The sequence below is a fragment of the Balearica regulorum genome, chromosome 1 (genome assembly GCF_011004875.1).
Source record: "Balearica regulorum gibbericeps isolate bBalReg1 chromosome 1, bBalReg1.pri, whole genome shotgun sequence".
NCBI lineage: Eukaryota > Metazoa > Chordata > Aves > Gruiformes > Gruidae > Balearica > Balearica regulorum.
The window spans coordinates 162085780-162106918 of NC_046184.1; the positions used below are offsets into that span (position 1 = coordinate 162085780).

A 21139-nucleotide genomic window follows, 5' to 3' on the forward strand; every position below is an offset into this window, starting at 1 on the left:
CTCACGCAAAGGCACCTCCATCTCCTGACAAGGTATCACCATGCATAGTAGGAAAATAAGAGGAGAAATAATATGGAAGACACAAATTTATGGCAGAACTCACCGAAGACAATCACATTTTGGCAAAGCTTGGAGTCTGGTTTGTTGTTTCACAAGCAGTTTGTAAGATCCAGTCCAGGCAGAGCAGGGTCCCTCCCTAAGTGAGAACAGCCTTCAGCAAACCCCCTAGTTCTTAGGGATCCCTCTTATTCCTTGCCTACGAGTCCATGGAGGTCTACAAATAGCTGAGAGCACCCTGGACACCCAGTTAGGCTGCACCAGCTGAAACCAGTCATCAGATCACCTAAATGTGGGCCGAGGCTAACGCAAAGACCCTAGGAGTCCATCAGCTCCTTAACCAGCAGTGTGGAGCAGGCACATTAGAGGACCTGCCTCAGAGGACTTGGACTTCGTTACTTGTCAATAAGCTTTCAGACCCAGAATAATCAGGTGGAAATAGTATCAGTTACCACTGATACTATTCAACGCACAACGGCATAAATCAAAACGACATTCAACTTGTCCTGAAACAAGGTAGCTGAGGAGGAGAAGCATGATAAGGGTGTGTATATGGGTAGAAAGAGATGGACCAGGGGAGAGTTTTAAAGGGGTCTCCTTGTAGAAAGCTGCATATGCAAGTTCAGGAAAAAAAAATCAAAGAAAAGATCCTCTGCTTGGTACCTGCAGCACCAGGGCCAATGACAAACCTGTGAGAATTGGCTTAAACTCTGCTGTTTAACTTCCTGAAGGCATTGAGTGCTGAATGACGAGATCTGCTCTAGAGTGGACCATCAGAGCAGCAGGAAGTATTGCTACAGCTGCTGTAAGACATGTGTGATCTCAACACCTAGCCAGCAACTCCTGCACACTAGGCTGGGCCCAGAAGTGCCCATTATGCTTTGTGCCCATCATTATACTTAGAAGTAAACCAACAAATGGGGGGGAAAAAAAAAAAAGAATGGAATACACGTGGCTCAAAACCTCTGCTTTTTGTTATTAGACGTACTATATAGATAGTTTGTAAATACTTTTTGGTAAAAGTGCTTAAGTATACTTTATCCTAACGTGCTGTGTGTTTTCTACTTTAATTTCATGCCTAAATCGATAGCTAATTACAATTTGACAAGAAAAAGAGATTGCAATGGATATGATCTACCTGCTCTGCTGTTATATTGTAATGTGGTTCGCTGGTTTTACAGTGTTTCCACAATTTGTCTGTACCATTTCCAGAGTCACTGTAAGAATCAGGAAATAAATTTCTGGCGTATAATTTCAACACCATGCAGAATTGTCATGGAAGCCCTTTGTCTGTGGCTGATGGAAGAGGGAAGGTTTTGATGTCAAATTGTTGACACTTATTTGTCCAGGATTTAAGCAGCTTCCATCTTGAGTCTTATGACCATATGCAAATTAGGGAAACTCTATCCAGGACTATGGTCATTTAGGCAATGATTATTAAAGCAATGTATCCTTGAAGAATCTGAGAGTACAATTGCCATCACAAATAACATCCGTGTCCTTCTCTAGGCCTATCACGCAAACTCACATGCCCCCCCCCAAATACACACATATGAGAGAGGTTTTCTCCCCCACCCTGCAAACCTGTTAAGAAATGGACAACTGGATATGTAAAAAATTCTCTTCTTTGATTTTCGTGCTCACCAGTTATTAAAGGGTTACTTTTCAGAGCAGCACAAAAAAAGAAGAGCTGGTTGACCAAACATTTTTTTCTTACAAAGAAGTGTCAACCCTGAGCTTGTAATTAAGAAGTTAAAATCTGTGATTTATATATATTTTTATATATAAAAATAGATGATCATACTAAGACTAAAAAAGTGAAAGAAATTTCCATGTCAGTACTATATATTTATTTGTTCTGAAATTTTGTAGAAGTAATCCTTGTGACACTGAAATTAACTGATATGAAAGATGTGGTTAGGTGTGAAACACTCTATTGATCCAGTCGCTGCTAGTCCATTAGAGAATTGCCGTCTTGGTAGGATAATGAACATAGTAGCAGAAAGTCCTAATCGATGTCAGAACAGTGACAAAAGGAAAGAGATTATATCACAAGAGATTATTTTCTGTCCGGACCCTTGAGGGGAGATTTGTCAGGAGCGTTGTTTAGCATTACCACCATGGCTGATGGTGAGCTAAGTGGAAATCTGTGCCAATTGTATAACATGGATAAATACTAAAAGAAGCTAGGTGAAATCGTGCTACTACTCAATTTTTTTACTGGGCATTAAGATTTAAATCCTAAACACCTGTAACATTATATTCTGAAGCTAGTGGAGTTACTATCATACTAAAAGATAAACTTATTTTTCAGCTTCTCTACCTTCATACCAATCTGATGTGGTTGGCAGATGGAGTGCAAGACATTCACCGTTGAGACATATTTTTGTGTTGGAAAAAAAATCCAGACTTCCTCCCTATAGCAATGATCATTCTGATGACCTGAATCATCCTACAGAAGTTCCTAAAGGAAACCTGGCTGTCAGTGAGGAACGGTTGCATTTGTTTTGTTCCTTTCTTGTCTTTTTTTGTTTCATTGATATTCTATTGAAATGCAGCAGCCTTGAGTCAGGCCGGATTCAGTAAGAAAATTGTTTTCATGGTTTCTTCCCCCCGTCTTTTTTCTCGTTAGGGAAAACACACACTGTAAGATCCTTTTTTACTTTTGCAGCATAAAAGGAAATGAAGCTCAGAAAGTCTCCTGTAATAAAGGTTTGAGAAAGAATTCTCTCAAGAGTGGATATTATCTTCAGAGATATCTGAAAAAAGCAGGAAGCAGTTCAGTCTGGCACCTGGTACTCTTTGGGAAAACAAAAAAGGGAAGCAGGTTGCAGTACTGCTCTCTTCTTGTAGAAAACTGCAAGTGTTTGTGGCATGGTCCATTGTCTAAGAGTATAAGAAAAGAAGAAAGTTGACTGTTTCTGTAGCTAAAACACAGTTTCTCCCACCAGATCCAGGATTATCTCCACTGTCTCTGCACTACGAGACTGATGAAGACGATAAGCAACGTCTGCAGTGACCAGCCAGGCCGTGTGGATGAAGCCTCCACCTCCCTCCTGTCAGAGTCGACCGGTGGTGCTTCGGTGGTGATGAAATCAAACTCGGTGGGACAGATGTCATCTGTACAGCCACTTCCACTGCCTGAGCCGCTGGTTTCATCACCTGGCACAAAGGAGCAAGAGAAACAGCATGAGGGCCACGTGTTACACCGTTTGTCCCTTTTCTCCGTTGCCGTTCCACCTGGCACCCCGGTGTGGAGGAACACCCTGGGGACAGGAAAGTGTTGGTGGTGCTAACTTTCATTCAGTAAAGCATCCAAATGAAAGCCACTATGATTTAATGAGGGGCTTAAATGCCCTTCTGAAAAAGGAATGGACTGTTGGCATTATGGAAGGCCCTCAGTGTCTTGATGCATTTGACACAGAGATAAGCGAGAGAAGAAAAAGAATATACAAATGGAATTTCATGGGACAGAAAAAGGGTTGGGTTTTTTTTATGTTGTCAGCAGCACAGAGCAAAGAAGGTTGTTCCAATGGAACTGATTTATAAATGTGTTCCAAAAATATACTTATTTAATGACAGTTAATGGTTGCTTACTTGTATCCTGGAAGTTGACATCATTTCCATTATATGCATTCTTCAGTTTGTTAGTCATGACACGCAAGGCCATGATTTGCTGTCGAATGAAGGTGTCTGGCCTTGTGATATCCACATCTACTTCTGGATTGTTGATCTGGTTGGTCAAACCATCGTTCATAATCTCAGGCAAGTATCTATATAACAGGTTGAATGATTAGTTTCAAATGCAATAAGTTTCAGAAATAAAAGACTGTGCAGTAAATGCTGTGCAAAGCAATTTGACACTGATAATGATTACTCAGTTCTTAAACAGCTCCAGGGAAACCATTTTAAAAATACGGTTTTTAATTTTACAGACTCTAAAGGCTCTTTTTAGTAGCTCAGCTGCATGGAGAGCACAAGGGATTTAAGCTATCCAACCTCTTAACTCTCCACATACTCCCCAGCAAGTGCACTGGCTCTGTGAACTATGGAAGAGGTTCACCAGCCAGCAGTAAGTCACTGCATGTTCAGATCCTCTACTGATATGAACAGTTGCACACTAAATCAAGCGTCTAACAGTGCATTCTTCTGGTTTTATTTTTTTCTGCTTAAAAATTATGAACTCCTTTGTAATATATAGCATATTTGTTGTTCTGAGATAGTTTAGAAGGCTATCTTGAGGCATTATGGCTCTCCTTGTTTAAAGGAAGCACTTCATTAATTTTCTTCTCCAGTTCTTCTTTGCATCCTTTTTCTGACCACTGTGAACAACATCTCCAGCCTATCCGACATCCAGGCCCATAAATGGTGTTGTGAGTTTACCAAACCCCAGTATTCTCTTTGATTTGGTCCTTTTTCCTTACAAATAAGCTCTACTTGCATCTCCCACGTGCTTTGATATGGCATTTCCTATGCATTCACACATCTGAATTTTTTTTATTCAGGCTCTTAGCTTATCAGTTCTTGATTACGGCAGATTACTTCTCTGACCTTGGCAAATGCAGTCTTAGGCTGCTCACAGGCAGCACGTGTGCTTTTGCAGGTATCTCTCCCCTACAAAAGCCAGCCCACCCCTCCAATAATCCTACAGTACAAGTCTTCACCATCTTTTGTTAATACACACACTTTGTCCCCTGCTGCTTTTTGTCCTCAGAAAACTGTCCTTACAGGCATCTGTAAAGCTACCTTTTGTCCTGTTTTGAATCTCTGTTAAAAATTATCTGTGTGTTTTAGAGCTGCAAGACTGATAAAGGGCTGGCATTATTTGTCTGTGCTGGCATGGTATCCTGACAAAATAGTGTATCACTGCTTCCTTCTCTCATCTGTCTTTACTTACCTACTATCTTTATCTCAGATTTAGACTGCAAGGGACTTGGGGCAGATCTACCCTTTGTTCATATTCTTTATCAGGATATGATCTATTTTGTAATTAGTGTGCATACCAGGCTATCCTACTGATGTTTGTGGGACTCCTCGTGTGGGTATGTGCTCAGCCAGTAACGACAGCACAGTCTAGCTTACTAATGGCAAACTCTCATGATGCCTGGTACCGAATATAATATAAAAGTATTTTCCTTCACTCTCACTTGTGCCGGTTCAATTCTCTATCAATATTCAAATGGGGCGTTGGTGCCAGTGTGACATTCATATTGGTCTGGAAAAGAAATAGATCCCTTAAAGATATGTGTGAAAGTAAGGGAGAAGAAAGGACTTTCTCTGCTGAAGTCATGGTTAAGGGAAGATAAGTTTTGTATTGCTTCTGGAGGTTCACAAAATGATGACTGCTTTGCTGCACCAGGGAAGAGTTTAGTCTCATCATAATAGGTCCTTGCTTTGCAAGATGAGACCCATTTGTCATCAGTGGCCTGTGAAAGCTTACATGAGAATAATCCTGGGGGAGTGTGAACATATAAGAACAAAACCTGACTGCCAATAATACCCAGCCTCAAACTGTGTGTCCTGTTGTTTCGCTAGTACCGTAATGAGAAACAGCAATGCTGTAGGGATCCCGTCCAGACTCCCGTGGTACAGGCTTGACTACGGTGAGAATACAGAGCCACCTCCCCTAGTATGGAGGACTGCAGACTGCAGTGTTATGAATCACCAAAGATAGAAATTGGAAATAATTCTGCAGAGCTGCCTGGAGGCAGCAGAATGGAGACCTTGGCACGCAGGGAAGCTCTGGGCTGCAAAGGAACAGCACCTCCATCTGTCACACGTCTCTACAAATGAAATGGCTGCTGTAGATAAATTACTCAGCCCAGAAGTAAATCAGCGATTTCAAGGTGCAGTTGATTAAAAAAAGTGAGAACATAAGAATTGCCCTACTGGCCCAGAGAGGATGTCCATCTTGCCCAGTATCTTGTCCATGACAATGACCAGAGCTGTTAGCAGCTGGAAGTGATTTGAAATCACTGAGTGTTCATGTGGATTGCTTTCCTTGTTTATAAAGGGTTAGCTGCTCTTTATTGCAAGTCATCCGTGAGAAGCTATGGCTAGCTCTGAACGGCAGTTCACAGGCTTTCTTTGACTGATTTATGTTTGATTTTGTCTTGTCTTATCGTCAATAATAAAAGAAGAATGTACTGACTTCTTAGTGAGCTTTTTATATGGAGACAATATGAGTTAGTTTGGAGATTTAAAGCAGTTAGAGAGTGCTCTGGTGTGTGATTTTTATCGAGGTTCATATTCTGCCCTGTGATCAGTGTGGATCTGATGTCCTTCTGAAGACCATCTAACTTTAAATGGGCCAGCCCATTCAGACGTAAGAAATGATTAGTCAGACTGTCACACATCCCGCAGTATCTGCCTCAGGATCTGGTGTTCCTCAAAGCTTTCCTGGCGTGGAGGGGCTTAACCTCTCAGGAGAACAGTCCAGTGCACCTCACCTAGATGTGTAAGGGACCCATACCGGACGTGGGTCACAAGAAGTCCATTACCTTATAATTGCCCAAAGGTTAGGTGGATACTTAAATTCCCAGGCGAATGTGCCTCTTGGCATTTAGGGCATAAGAACAAAAGAATTAGGGAGGCTGAGAATTCATCTTTAGGTTTATACAGATACCAAAACTTGTATGTCTAAATGCAGATGTCTGTGTATGAGCAGAGTCCCACTCTTGCCAGATCTATTCAACACAAGATCTAGTCAAAACTAGTCAGGAGTTTATTCGTCAGTGGAGCAGGGGCAGCTGTTGGAGTCCCACATGCCTTTGGCCAAATGACTACTTCATTAGATTTCATCTGCTGGGATTTAATTGCACAGACAGACATCTGGTGCTATTTGAATGGTCTTGGTTATTCCTCCTCCTCTCGTTACTAGCCCTGAAAGGTGTGGCTTTCTGCATCATGTCTACAGGCTTGAGGGGGAGGTCTCAGACATCTGGGGCATCTAAAATTATATTAGGTGTCTTTCTTTAGGCAGCTGAATTGAATCTTGAGTGCCACTTTATCCACCAGGGCTTATGCTGCTTGGTGTCCTGCTGCCACTCCAGTAGGGTTTGAATATCCCGTAGGTCCAGTGTCTGATTTGCCAGCTCCATGAAGGTGTCTTGACTATTTAGACCATCTCACATAGCAGTAGATAAGTGGGTTTAGGCATGGAAAACTGCCTCATTGACTACAGTGACAGGATATTGGGGCTTTCCTAAGGCACCTGGTGATTTTTAAAATGCTCAAGCAGTTCTAGCCCAGCCTCTGGTCCAGATGGGGAGTAGTGTCCTATGCCATACTCATCTCAGGCATGCTGGAGAGTCAAATGACACTACCCTCGCTTGGGCGACACAAATGACTCCCTGTTGTCTCACCCACAGCCATCTGGATTTATGTGCATGAATTTACACGTTCGAATGTGAAGCTGAATTCTGCCCTCATTACTCAACTAGGTTCACCTGCTTCCTCAGGGTGGGGGGAAGGCAGAAAAACCTATACTGAATGTAAATATCTTTGAATTGTTTTCCTTTCTTTAAACAACTGGTACAGATACGGGAACATGCCGCCCAAGGTGTTTCATGAGTGACAGCCTCTGAGAGGCAGCCTGGCACATGTTCTCACAAAAGCATTTTGATGTGTGTGGGGTAGGGTTAAGGAAGCCATGTCTTGGGACCACTTTTTGACAGAAGATTTGTTGCTGTCTGGGCAAAGTTGTTGAACATAGCTGCTTTTGCTGCAGTTCTGTAAGTGGAGACACCCCTGTGAATTTTTAGCTTTGCTGCTGCTTCTGCTCATCTTAATGATCTCTTTGTACGCCTGGCCATTACAAGAACTGTATGCCCATTATAAACGAAAAGAAGTGCCAACCTGAATCAGTGTCTGTTCTTTGCCTCCTCCTAGCAAAAAAAAAATAATCAGCTTTCAGAGCCCTCTGAGCATAGAGAAGCTGAACAATACTGTTTGTTTTCTGCTGTTTGCTCCTTGCTCAGCTATGTCAGGATTTTAGTGTAATTTACATTGTTTTCTAAAATATTAATGCTTTCTGTTCCTCTTAGCCTTTCCACAGTTCTTGCTTGTCTCAGCAGACACAACAAAGATGTCTTTTGGCATATCATAGCCAAGTACCACAAAGCCTATTTAAAACCACTTTTTTTTTTTTTTTAATATCCAGTTAATGTTTCAGGGTGTCTACTTCCTTTTCAAGTCTAAAAATGACTGATGAATCTTTCAGGTCATTTATATAAAGGCTGTAGCTATGGAAAAAAAAAACAAAACAAAAAACCACCAACAAAAAAAAGGAGGAATCTTCTGGTTTTTAAAAGACATCTGCCTTAAAGGTCAGCATTCTCCATATTTTGCTGCTGCAGCAGCTGCTTACAATACAACTGTACTGCATCCCACCTAGGCAGTACTGGAGTTTTTCCAGGTGCACAGAATTGTAGGCAATAGAGTACAAAACACAGCACAGGCTTACTCAGGCTGGACTGGGGGTAGGCAGTCACATCTGGTCCAGAAAGATAAGTGCAGTGGAAAATTGGCTTGTTTGGCTAACTAGATCACCTCATCTGATTCTGTTTGCTCAGGAGGTAATCCCAATAGGATATTTTCAGTTTTGTTTTTTTCTTTTTTTTCGCTCCATCTTGGAGAAAAGCTTGAGGAAATAGAAGGAAAGGGAGAAAATGGCTCATCTGCCAGCTTGTTGGAAGGAAGAAGCTGAAAAAATAAACTAGAGCCATCAATTAAGAATAGGCAGTTTTCGCATTTACCAAGAAGTGATTTATTCACACTCTCACTAGTGGTGCTAAATGGTTATTTTTGCCTACCTCCAGGTAAAGGACATTCAACTCATTCTCAAGCCTTTCTGGTCAGCAATGAGCAACTTGCCCCGGGCAGGCACTGATCTGGTGAGTCTTTCTACCCATCTGAATTTCACCAGGAGTTAAAGGCTCTCTACCAGTGAAGTAGGCACTCACCTACGTGTGGCAGAAGAAGATTTCAGGCCAGCTGAGACTATCCCGTGTTTGTTTTGGTGAAATACCTTGTAGTTTTCAGCTAGACATTGAAAATTGCATTGTTAATTTTTCCTTTTATTCCTTACTTTTCTCATATTTTTTTCTGTTTATACCTACTGTTTGTCTCATATAATTCTATTTCTTCTTCATTGTACTCAGAGGAGCCATAGCTTCCTCATGGAAAGGAACGCAGTTCTCATCTCTTTTGTCGATGACAGCCTTCCAGAGCTAAGACATATTAGTAGGTCTATAGTCCTGGTGATGATGAGCACCAGGATGATAGCACGTGAGCACAATGTCTCACATGGGTTGCATGAAACGAGTTGGCTGAGTTGGTTGGAGCAATTCAAGGTTCTTCCTCTGACCATCAGAGTGATTGCAGATTTGGTTACTGTTCTCATTTCAGTAAAAGCCACTTATTCAAGGGCTAATACCTGGGATTTGGTTTAACTCCTAAAGCCTGAATTCCATCATTCCTGGGATAATTCCTTAATTTCTGGAAAATAGGTATTAGTGAAGAGGTTATCAGCTGTTGTTAAGAATTTATCTGCATACATGAGAAAAGCTATACTTTTAAAGTTTGGTCTTAATGATGTTTTTAGATCCTAAATATCTTTAAAAATGTCTTTGTGCATCTGGAAGAAGACATTTGTTCTTTAAACATAAAATTATGGTCAAGATATGATGGAGAAGTCCTGTTGGGCATCTATCTAAAAGACACTTTGTCTGAAGTAGTGATTTTTATTTTTTTAATACGGATTTTTCAAAAAAAGAGATTCATCCTCCTAATAAATGTTTTCATATTTCCACAGCACTTGGTTTCTATCTGACGTGACCTGATTAAAATCATTCTTTGTACAGGATCAGCAACGAGCCAAGTGCACCCTTCCAGAACACCAAATGGATGACTCTGTTACCCTATGATTATTCGCAAATTGGCGACCTTCATTTGGCAACCTGGTGTCACTGTAAATTAATCATGGTAGCAAAGTGATATCTGGGGACTGTAATAACCACAAGTGACCTTGGTGTAATGCCTCTCTCAGGAGAAAGCCTCATTTTCTGTGATCTCGGGTTTGTAACTCTTTTGGCCTGTAAAAGCAGCATCAAAAGGTGATGTGTAAAATGAAACATGAGGCACAATGTCTATCTGGCAAATCAAAGTTTCTAATTCTTTATACCACCGCAGGATCTGACCAAAACCCAACAGCAATCTCCTTTCCCAACAACAGCCAACGCCATGTTGTCTTCTCACTTGTAGTATTAATGTCTAGGAAAACAGGAAGTGGCTACATTTCCTTTTTTTTCTATCATGAGCTGTTGTCATATTCTCTGGAATTCAAAATGCAACTCTTCATATAGCAGAGGGGTGCTTATGATGGGTGACACAGTGAACACAAATATGTATACATGCATATTGGCCAGATTTTGCCACCCTTGTTCTTGCAAACTAGCATTTGATATCAGATACGGAAAAAATTATGTTTTTTCTTTATGCTGCAGTAAATGTCCTTGTTCTCTGGTCAAGATGAGATTTTTCCATCTAAAGGTAGTTATTTTCAATATTATTTTCAATATTATTTTCAATATTATTTCATATACAGGCCATGGCATTCTATGGTATCTCTCTGATTTATTACTATTCTCTCCACCTGAAGCATTTATTGAATTCTGTTATTAAGACTATGACTATACATTTCCTCTGTGAATGGATATGAAACAGAAACTGGACAGAGGAGCAGTGGTTGGGCCTGCTGAGACTGTATTTTCAGGTGATGCTTCGAAGCTGTGATTCCACATCCACTGAAATGTCTGTGTTAAATTAATCAAGATTATGAGCAGAGGATAGTTTTTCTCAATGGCTCCAGAACATGAATCTCAGAAGGCATCATGAAAATAACCAGGCTTCTTATAAGATAAAAACTTCAGAAGGAGGGTGAAAAACTACATGTGTACGTAAAATGCACCTCCGTAACTCCCAACAAATGCAGAAGTTTTCCAGACCCCTCAGTGCAGGAGCAGAAGAGAGCTGAAACATGTCGGCCAGACGTGGTACAAACACTAGTCTTGGTCATGGAAACCAGGAGAGATATTAGCAGGTTTGACTGCTCTTTTGTAGAAAGAGTAGCATATATCTCTTATTAATGCATGCATCCTGATGTGATGCATGGCATCCGACTGGGAGGCCTGGAAACTCCATTTAACTGCTGCAGCACACCGGCCTGGGGTCATATCTTACAAAGCCCATCGACAAGAAGAGATATAATAGAGGAAGAGAAAATCATGCTTTTATTTCTCTCTTCAGACTGTTCCTTTGTGACGAGTCCTGTCTAGCTGTCTTTCTCAGAGTCCTCAGGGGCTTTCTCTGGATCTGGGACTTAGGAACTGAGCAGTGACTCGTGCTGTTTGGTTCACGTGCATCTCAAAGTGGGTTGAATGGGCTAGCAGCATCCCAAACAGCCCTCTGCTCTCCTCTGTAAAATGAATTCTTTTGAGCATTATGTAGTAAGGCTAGGAAAAAGGGTGTGCGTTCAGTGCCAAACCTCCCCCTGTAAAGTGTGCTCCTTATAAAAATGATTAGATGATGGGGTGGGTGCAATCTATCTATGTATCTGTCCATCCACCCATCCATCCATCCATCCATCCATGCAAAATGGCATTTAACAGGTTTGTAATTTTTTTCCTACGTTGTCTTATCTTCACTGAGTTTTTATATCTTATGTGTTTGTCTCACTGTTTTTTCCCCCTTGTTTGCCTTTTTTTTTTTTGTTTGTTTGTTTTTTTTGTTTGTTTGTTTATTGGCTCAGTTTTGTATTCTGGTTTCATATGTATCATCAGGTAAAAGGAAAATAAAGACTCCAGTCCCTGAGTGCCAGAAAGTATCATTGCTCTCCAGATTCAGCACTCAACAGACACTCAAACCTCTCCACTCCTCCTGTCTCCCCAGAAGCACAGGTTACCACTGCAGACCTGAAACCTGACTGCCCCCAGCGTGGTCCTTGAGGCAATTCCTCCCTCTCTCAGCAGGGATAATCAGAGCCTCTCCTCTGTCAGCTGATGAATCCACGCTGGGACCTTTGGAGGCACCTGCTCATCTGCCAGCTCCAGCCCTGCCACAGCCAGAGCCAAGCAAACTTCAAAATTAAAACTCATGGAAAACTCATCACAAACAAGGGCAGATGACCATAGCGTCTCTGATGAAGTAACATAAGGTCAAGCCTTCAACAGAGGATAAGTAGGAGTGTTACATTTATTTTCTGCTGGCTATTTGTCTTTTTTTTTTTTTTTCCCCCAGCAAATAGCCCTAAGCTTTGCCAGCCAATACCAAATAGAGCCGAAATTCCAATTTCTGTTTCATCCCAGTATGATATCCCAAGAGTGCAATTGCTTCACAAGCTGTCAGTCCCAACACAGGGATGCTAAATGGAGCTAAAGAGCTCTTTGAAATCTCGGTATAAATTATCCTTCTGGAGCTGAACCAATGAACATTTTCTGTGTTCACATGCTGACACGCTGTGCGCATTTATCCCGACTCATGCTCCGGCTTTAATGGCACCTTGACAATAAGTAATCTCAGCTACAAGCTGTACGTGGACAATTACTCATTCTCCCCATTTCTGTTTCACTCTTATAAACAGTTTTGCGAAATACCCTCAGTTTTGTGATTGCTTCAGGACAGATGGGGATTTGGACCGAGTGCGGTGGAGAGGGGTCCACCTCACCTCGCCTTGGTGTGGCCGTTCCAGCAGTCCTCCTCGATTGACGGACCGGCTGTCACTCGCTCATCCTTGCAGATTGTGTAGGGTAATGTTGACCAGAACTTTTTAGAGAGCTTTAGCTTTTCTTTAATGTCTGTTACCTGATTAAGAGACAACGAGAGGGAAAACAGGTTAAAAACATCAACCATGCTAACTATCGTGTTAAATAATAGGTTGTTTAATTCTGTAATGGTGATGATGGTGAAGGTTAAAAGGGCTGAAGGTGCTAAAACTTAAATTCCTCTGTTTATGAGCAAAGCACTCAGCGTTTGGCTTTGAAGAGTACAAATAATCAAAGTCACCTTTTTCAACAGGCGAGAGGTTAATAAAAGCGTGTTACACCTTGCTCTTTCTAGTCTCCATTTGTCTAAGGTTTTCTAAATATACATCTTTCTGAGAATTAATATGCCTCACAGTCTGCTGAATGTAAATTCAGTAAAACAGTGTACATCAGATAAAATGCCTCACCCACTAACTTGGTCATGCCTTAGGTAAATATTGTATTTAGAGGTACATGTGCAGGTTCTAAGAAAATTATGCAGTGCAGAGCTGATGTTGAACTGATTTAAGATACACAGGCTGAATACATTGCAGTACATTTGGATCTCAGTAACAGCAAGAAGTTTGTGTATATACATGCATGCAGAGACGTCTTTGCTGTTAGGTGTAGATGAATATCTGTAGCTGGATACAGACTTCACATTCAAGAAATGTTGCAACAGTATCAATACAGTTTCTTTACGTTATGAACTCCTTGAACAATAATTTAATTTGGCATGATTCAGGCAGCAAGCAGGAACAAACTGAATTTCCAGCAACAACTTAATAAATAAATGCTCTGGCTAAAACGTTATCAGTTCTTGTTTTGCGTTTGGTTTACTAAAGCGGAAAAATCTACAAGAATAGATAGAAAACACAACAAAGGACAGACTACAAAGGATGAATGGTGTCACTGTTGTTCTTATGGAAACAGATGCATTTCACATTAAGTTGTAATAGGATTTAGGGGAGCTTGTTGAATAGGTTTCAAAGGAAATCGCCGAGCTTTATTCTTTAAAAAAACCCCAAGAAATAAAAGCTCTCCATTCTTCCATTCAGTTTTGAGATTGGCTTTTAGGTTGTTGAGGTACAATATTGTACTTGGCTATTTATCTCTTTTATCTTTTGTTCTGAAGACATGATAGCTCTCTGAGCAAATGGCCCATGCTGCTTTGCCGTGCTTAAACTCTGTGGAATGTCACTTTATAAGCCAGGAGATAGAAACAGCCAAGGATGTTATTTCAGAAGCACCGTCCACATTTTCATCCGTAAGAAATAAATAGGACAGTATTTGGCTGCATGAGCTGTTGACAGTGTTTCTTGCCATGACAGACACCTTATAAATCTCCTCCACACCCCTTGCCAAGCCCTAGTTGCTTTGTTTTCATATGAGATACTAGCAGCATTTGCAAGCCTTTCAAGTCTCAATAGGGGAGCCCTGTCAAGCCAAAAATTATATTCCAGTTTACAGACCGTGGGCAAGCCTTCAGCAGCAGTGGGGATGGTCTGCGGATGCCTGCCCTTTCTCATGTCTTTGGGCCATGGGACCAGGGTCTTTGGCGGACAGCAGCCCCTCTTCTTCTCCTTCCACCCATGCTGAGGGTAAAAACCCCAGGGTCTCCACTGGTACAGCTAACCACCACAACCAACTTGCTTAAACTGCCCAGTGTTCACGGAGAGGTGTGTAAACTCCTCTTAGGCCACAGTACAGTAAGTCAGATAGAGAAATCCTATAGAAAATGTAGGGAAAAGAGTTTGTAGGGAGGACGGTCCATTCATATAAGCTTGGGGAACATGAAAGCCAAGGGAACAGATTTTCTGATTTATTGTCTGTGCCTGGATAACTACACAAGCAATCTGATTGATATCGGTGGTGAGTAATTAGTTTTCAGAGCAGTAACTTTGTCACTATCTGGAAGTTATTTTAAGCTATTCAAAACTCAGATGTTTAGAGTTATATTCAGATTTCTACTGTAGTCACATTAGAGCTGGTGCTCTAGGACTGCAGACTTCTGTTTTAAACCACAGGTGGGAGTCAACACCCACTGGAAAGTGATTTCCTCCCCGGCCCTTGTAAGGGCTGTAATTTGGAGTACAAACCTTGAATTTTCTTAGAAGTCAGCAAAAGAATCAAGAAAGGTTCTCACAGCTCACATGTTGCAGAGGCTCTCCAGATACTCCCTGAAAATCAAAATGAGGACTCCCATTCCCCAGTCACTTCTGAAGATATTAAATGATGTTTACATACTCTATATGTGTACTGAATATAGACAACAAAATATTAAATTTCCTAACAATAAAGGTTATTTTTTTTTTTCAGAAGTGCATCTGGTGAAGTAAGATGGTCTTACTTTGCCCTGGATTGTTGGTAAATGACAGCTAATTAAATCTCACAGACATCCCCCTGAGGCGTCATTCCCGTTTTAGAACCTGGGGGAAGGGAGACATTTACATGACTCACAAAAAGCAGCAATAGCAAAAATGACTACAGCTTAGGGGCAGGTTACCATTTGCAGCCCTCTCTAGATGCCTCCAATTCAGGTGCATTTTAACACTTTTTATCCCTCTCAGATATTTCCCTTCATAGCTGTCCTCCCCTCCCCATTGCATTATTTCACCACTGAGCTTTAAACAATTTGTGGACTCAGCCTGCGAAGTCTTGCTTTTTCCTGCTGTGTGACCGGACCTCTGTTAACCCTCTCAGCTTTTGGCAGTGGAGTTTACACATCTACCTAAGCAGTTCCTTGAACCTCACCCTGAAACTGGTTTTCTGGAAGTGCAGTGTGGTTTCTGATGGCCTTGGAAGAGGAATTGCGAGCACTAGTTGATTCACCTCCTCTTTCAGAGGAGCAGCCTGATGGCCGCGTTCACTTCTGCATGATGAACCTTTGGGCAGGCAACAAGTTTTAATCTAACTTTAAATGCAGCATAGAATTAGGTGATGGAATGCCTGCTATGATATGTAAAACTTTTGCCTAGGTGTTTCGGTGGCTTCAATTCTGGGATCTCCTCAAGCATGACCGCAGAAAGTCTCTTACTAGTCCCCACAGTTACGCATGTTCCACCATACATCGTTTTGATCACCACCAGCATTTAAAAAATATGTAACAGATGTACAGTCCCTTGAAGACGAGATAAAAACCACTAAGGATTCAGTTAGCATTGCTTGCTTGTGATTTACAAAGTCAGACTACTGCATTCCCTTAGTGACCTGTGGCCTTGTAAATGATTCCTTGGTATTTCCTATTCTTTGAATTAAAGATTAACTTTCAAGCTCGGTTAGACTTCTGTGGAACATTCTAACATTGAAACACGAGATGTATGTAATTTTGATATTTTACATATTTCCTTTCCACTTTGTCTAGCAGAGATTTATTCAAATTAAGACAGCTGGATCTCTCTAGCTGTAGTTATCGTGACTTACCCTAGCTATCTTCCTGATGTAGCCCTGATATTATATTGAACTACTTTTGTTCAGCTTCTTTGAAGGTACTAAATATGTTTTGAATTGCAATACTTTCTTTCTATAGCAAGAGCCATGCACAGAGTTACATTTTCAATTTTTTGGGGGATATATAGAAATGAATATTAAAATAGCCTGGCCTTCATCTATAATTGCTAACAGAAGAAAGGCATTACTGTGTAGGTGAGAAAAGTTAAATATTTGCATCATTTCCAAAGAGAAATTCATATCCAGAGTTATGGAAACGGTATAGTTACATGTCCTGCATTGAGAAACACAGTTCATTTCTTATTTCTGCCACTGACTTCTTGTGTGACCGGGCAGTGACGTATGTCATGCCATTCCTCAGCAAGACTTGGAACAGCACCCGTGAGCTGAGTTCCAGTCCTAGCAGCATGGGCTCAGTTCTAAGCAGGTAAATAAAGCTGACCAACATTTCTGTCGTCTTTACTCACCTTGCACTCCCAAGTAATGAGGTGAGCTAAAAAGCAAGTCCATCATTTTAGCAGGAATCAGAACTTAGCATTCCTTGTTTTAATTCAGGACATCTGAATAAATTGAAAAACTCACCAGGAAAATTCAAAAAAGCATTGAAGATACCATGCAGAACTAAAAGTGAGATGACTATGTTTTATAAGGCATGAAAGATCAAAGACACTTGTTTTAAAATGGGTAGCCAATTGCCCATGGAATCCACTTTGGCCTAATTTCTGATGGAAATGTACTTCTCTGGCGGTGGGATAATGTGTGCCCAGAAACAGTGGGGGCTAAAAAGCAAATTATAAAAGGTGGGCACCTTAAAATAATTTTTAAAAAGTAAATGCCCTTTTTTCGTCCTCCTCGCTGGCAAGTCCATCTCATAGTCCTTCCAGATTTATCATCCCCACCACTATAATTCCTGCTCTTGCAGATAAAGGAATAGCAGAAGACGCTAAAATAGTGCTCAAAGATGGTGGAATGCATCCAAAACTGACCCAGGTTCAATGCAATAAATGAAATAAAATAATATGGAGCCTAGCTTATGTTAAGAAGAAATGGTTCTCATTACCCTTCTTTTCTTCTTCCTGTTGTTTTTGCATTGCTTTTTAAATTTTTTTATTTATTCTGCAATTTAGGAAGATTTTCCTTTTGAAATGCAAGCACACTATTCAGCTTGCCTTTCTGTCGATACCTTCTCCCTGGGGATGCTCGGAAACATCTCAATGCAAAGTCTCATTGAGAGGTAAGCCTTTATGCCCTGGAAAAATGTATGAATGTTTCTGGCTGCGGCTGCTCACTGGACGTTGCTTCTCTGGTGTCCCCGGGTGCCACTCTGGGTGACCTACCGTGGGTGGGTGTGTGGCAGCATAGCCACTTGGAAGGCGTTTCAAGTGGATGCTTGTGACAAGGTGCTGTAATTTCAGGGACTTCAGGCCAGATATGTAAAGTGTCTCCTACCGGTGTGCGGCACCAATAGAGCAGCTGCAGACAGCAAGTACAAAGAGACCTGGGGTTTTGTCTGATAGAAAAGACATGAAACGTTCGTGTCTGTGTAATTTCCTTAGTCACATACTTGTTGGCCCTTTAATTCACAAGCAACATTTAACTAATGTCACTTCTTCATGCTACATTATTTCCAGGTGAAAAACCAGACAGTTTTCTACAGCCTGCTGCTTGCTTTCCCCTAGATGTGTCTAACACACCCAGCCACGCACCCAGCACCCTTGCAGTCTTTATTAAAAATGACGTAGACCTTTTACAATGACAGGCAGCTTGACAACAGATTTATGGATACGGCACTCGACCACCTGAGCTGCGTGTGGGATCGTGAAGACCATGCCCTTCATCATGGGCATGGCCAGGTGGGAAGAACAAACCGATCATCACGATCTGATTTGTCTTTATATTTGTGTTTATACCAGCAGAAAACTGCGCTGGACTTCCATACATGGATCAGTATTTATGTCCATTAGGGATTTAATCTGAAAGCATTCCAGGACTAATGGGCAACAATTTGTTTGAAAGGACTAGGTCATCGAGCACGTATTCTATACTGTCTCTAACTGGTTGTTACGTTTATGTCTCTGCTACGTGTGGATGTCACAGTCAGGGCAAGAGTCATATGTCACAAGCAGGCTAGTTTAGGACAGCTGGGTGTTTTAATTGACACACAGTTTTCCTTGTAAACTGGGCTTAATGAAAAGCAGTTAACTCAGACCCCTAAGTTTTAGGGGCTGCCTCTTGAGAAAGATATGTCTCCCGTATGTCTTTTGCTACATCTGCCAGCTTCATATAGATGTCTCAAAGACACTGATGTATAAGCAACTGAAATAGGCTCCCTCTATCTCATCCAGGTATTTGAATTTAGCTAAAGAGGATCTCTCTCTCAGAGGTTTTTTTTTTAAGTTACCTTCATTTCTCCACTGATTAGATATAGGGAGCCTGGGTGCATATTTTTGCTCAGAACAGCTCATTAGGTGCCCAAAATTTCAATGCACATGAGGTACCTCAGTTAGGACGACCTGCTTTGATTTGGAACAAGCGAAGCAGAACTTTATTTGCTCTATACGGAGATTATTTTTTCATACATTATACATTTCCACACTTTCTCACAAAATAAATTTAAATGCCAAGCAGTTGCCGAACCACCACGTGCTTTATCGTGGATTATTTTTCAGCCTTTTAGAAAGTGAAGTGCGTACGGCATGGATTCAGCGGGATATGAGCATCAGTGTGTGTGTCCCCCCCCCCATCTGGGGGTCCTCGAGATGGCAGTGTTGCTCAGCCTTTGCGCTGCTGCCAGCCCCCCCCCCCCCATGCACACCCGCAGTGTTTCCCAGAGAATAAGACCATAGATTGTTCCGCTGAATATAAAACTGACAACCCTGTTATTTTAAACTCGAAAGTGACAGGCTGTTATTTTAATGAGGTCTGCCAGTGCCAAGGTTAACCAAAGCTTTATTTCCCCTACAAAACGTTAAGGCTGCGGTTCTAAAAAGGGGGCTGTGAAATTTTACGGTTATTGATACTTTCTCAGTGCAGATAAGTTCTGAGAATTTCACCCAGGCCTTCTTGCACAACAAATGCTTTTTGTTTTTCTACCTCTTTTTTTTTTTTTTTTTTTTTTTTAATTTGACTTTGTGACTTTAAATGGTCCGGAGCTCTACTGATAACTGCCTGCTCATGATTCATGTTTCTGCACAGAAAAGCAGATGACAGCTCTTCTAATCAAGAACTAACACCGAATCCCAGTTATAAAGCACAAATGGGCGCTTGGGTAATTTGTGAAATAAAACAAATGAGCTAGGCGACTTTCCAAAGCAAGATTTTTCTCACCAGAGTATTTTAAAGTGAAATGAAAGGATTTTTTGCTCTCATTGTCTCTAAGGGCTGTCTACGTCTTTGACAAAAAAAATGTTAAGGCCTTTAATAACAATGAAGAATGACTATTAGCCCTACTGAATTCTCAGACTAACAGATATATAACTTTAGAGAGTTAGGGTGGATTCAGCTCCCATACTAATACTCCTACACTTAGGTATCTACCTTTGCAGTACAGTCCACAGCAACCTGGCATTGACTCAATTAAGTTTCTAGTGCCATTTGAGTTGCCTGCAGCGACCTGGGCAAGTTTCCTACAGGTTGTGACTGCCCGGTCTGCTGTCTTGGATGACCCAGTTGCATTTTGTTTCATTCAGCTTTTATCTGAAACGGGCATTTTTAAAGTGATCAGGGTTGCCTATTGCATGTTTTTTAAGGAAAATAATTTACAGATCTGCATGAATGCTGACATGCGCTTGCAGAAGTCTCCTTGCCATCTGTGGCCTGGCAACGCTTGTGCCACAACATTGCACGTTAGCTGGCTCCAGGGGCAGGTACCCTTGCCCCTGTAAGGGGCAGACGGCCCCGTGCTCAAAAATAATATGAGCAAAGCGAACATGTGCCTTATGGCACTGTCATATTTTGTGTCTTAATCTTCTCATGGAGACCCTACCTCCAGCAGTCTCCACAGCTCTGCAGAGAGCTTAGCACTGCATCATCAAATGGACACAATTTTAAAAAACAAACGAGCAAACGCTGACATTATTGCTTACAGGTAAACTCTTCCCACATTCAACATTCATTTTGGCTGGGGAGAGAGGAAAGGGAGGAGCGGTGGAGCAACCTGGGCTAAACTTTTACTCCTTTCCATAAATGTGCCCATTTACCCCGGCCCTTGCTCTTGGCCTGATTTACACAACCAGTCCGCCTCCTTAAGCAGGTATGTCAGACCAAGTTCACTGCACTTGGCTCCCCAGTAAATAAAAACATTGCTTTTGGAAAGTGGAAGCTACTGGAAATGACAGCGCCCTGAAATGGAAATCTGTAGGAACGTGAAGTAGCTTTCCCCTTTCCTGTAATACTTGGGAGCAGTGCTAAAAAGCTGGTCTATAAATCTGATTCAAGCAAATCCAAAGCACTCAGAGGAATCAGCTTTTTATTGCAGATAAGTATAAAAGTAGCACTAGAAATATGCTGAAATCTTAAAGATAAAATGCCAGAGGCTTTTCTGTGGCAAGGCTTAGCCATTAAGCACTGATTCTTTGTGAACAGTCCTTCATCTCTGCAAGCAAAAATGTTAATAGCTAATGTAAACAATTACTGATAGAGTTATTTCAAGCTTATACAGACTTTCATTTGTCCTGGAAATGTTCATCTGGTACCAGAAGTGAGGTGGCAATTTCTTCTCTTAAAACTCAAGGGTTTATGCGGAACTGCATGTGTTATAACAGACAAGCAGTTCAAGCCTCCCAGCAGCTGTGAGAAGCATATGATTTCTAAGGGCAGCAAGAGCTGGGATA

At 41.4% G+C, this 21139-nt stretch overlaps 1 protein-coding gene across 1 annotated transcript in view; it reads right to left on the minus strand.

Moving 5' to 3' along the window:
* Nucleotides 1–596: 596 nt before the first annotated feature.
* GPC6 (glypican 6) overlaps nt 597–21139 on the minus strand; it is a 788777-nt gene continuing 768234 nt past the window's right edge. The window contains exons 7-9 of the mRNA XM_075741476.1: nt 12782–12918; nt 3655–3830; nt 597–3219 (exon numbers count right to left, since the gene is read on the minus strand). Coding sequence (XP_075597591.1) covers nt 3017–3219; nt 3655–3830; nt 12782–12918 — 516 coding nt within the window. The 3' untranslated portion in view covers nt 597–3016. The remainder of the gene's footprint in view (nt 3220–3654; nt 3831–12781; nt 12919–21139) is intronic.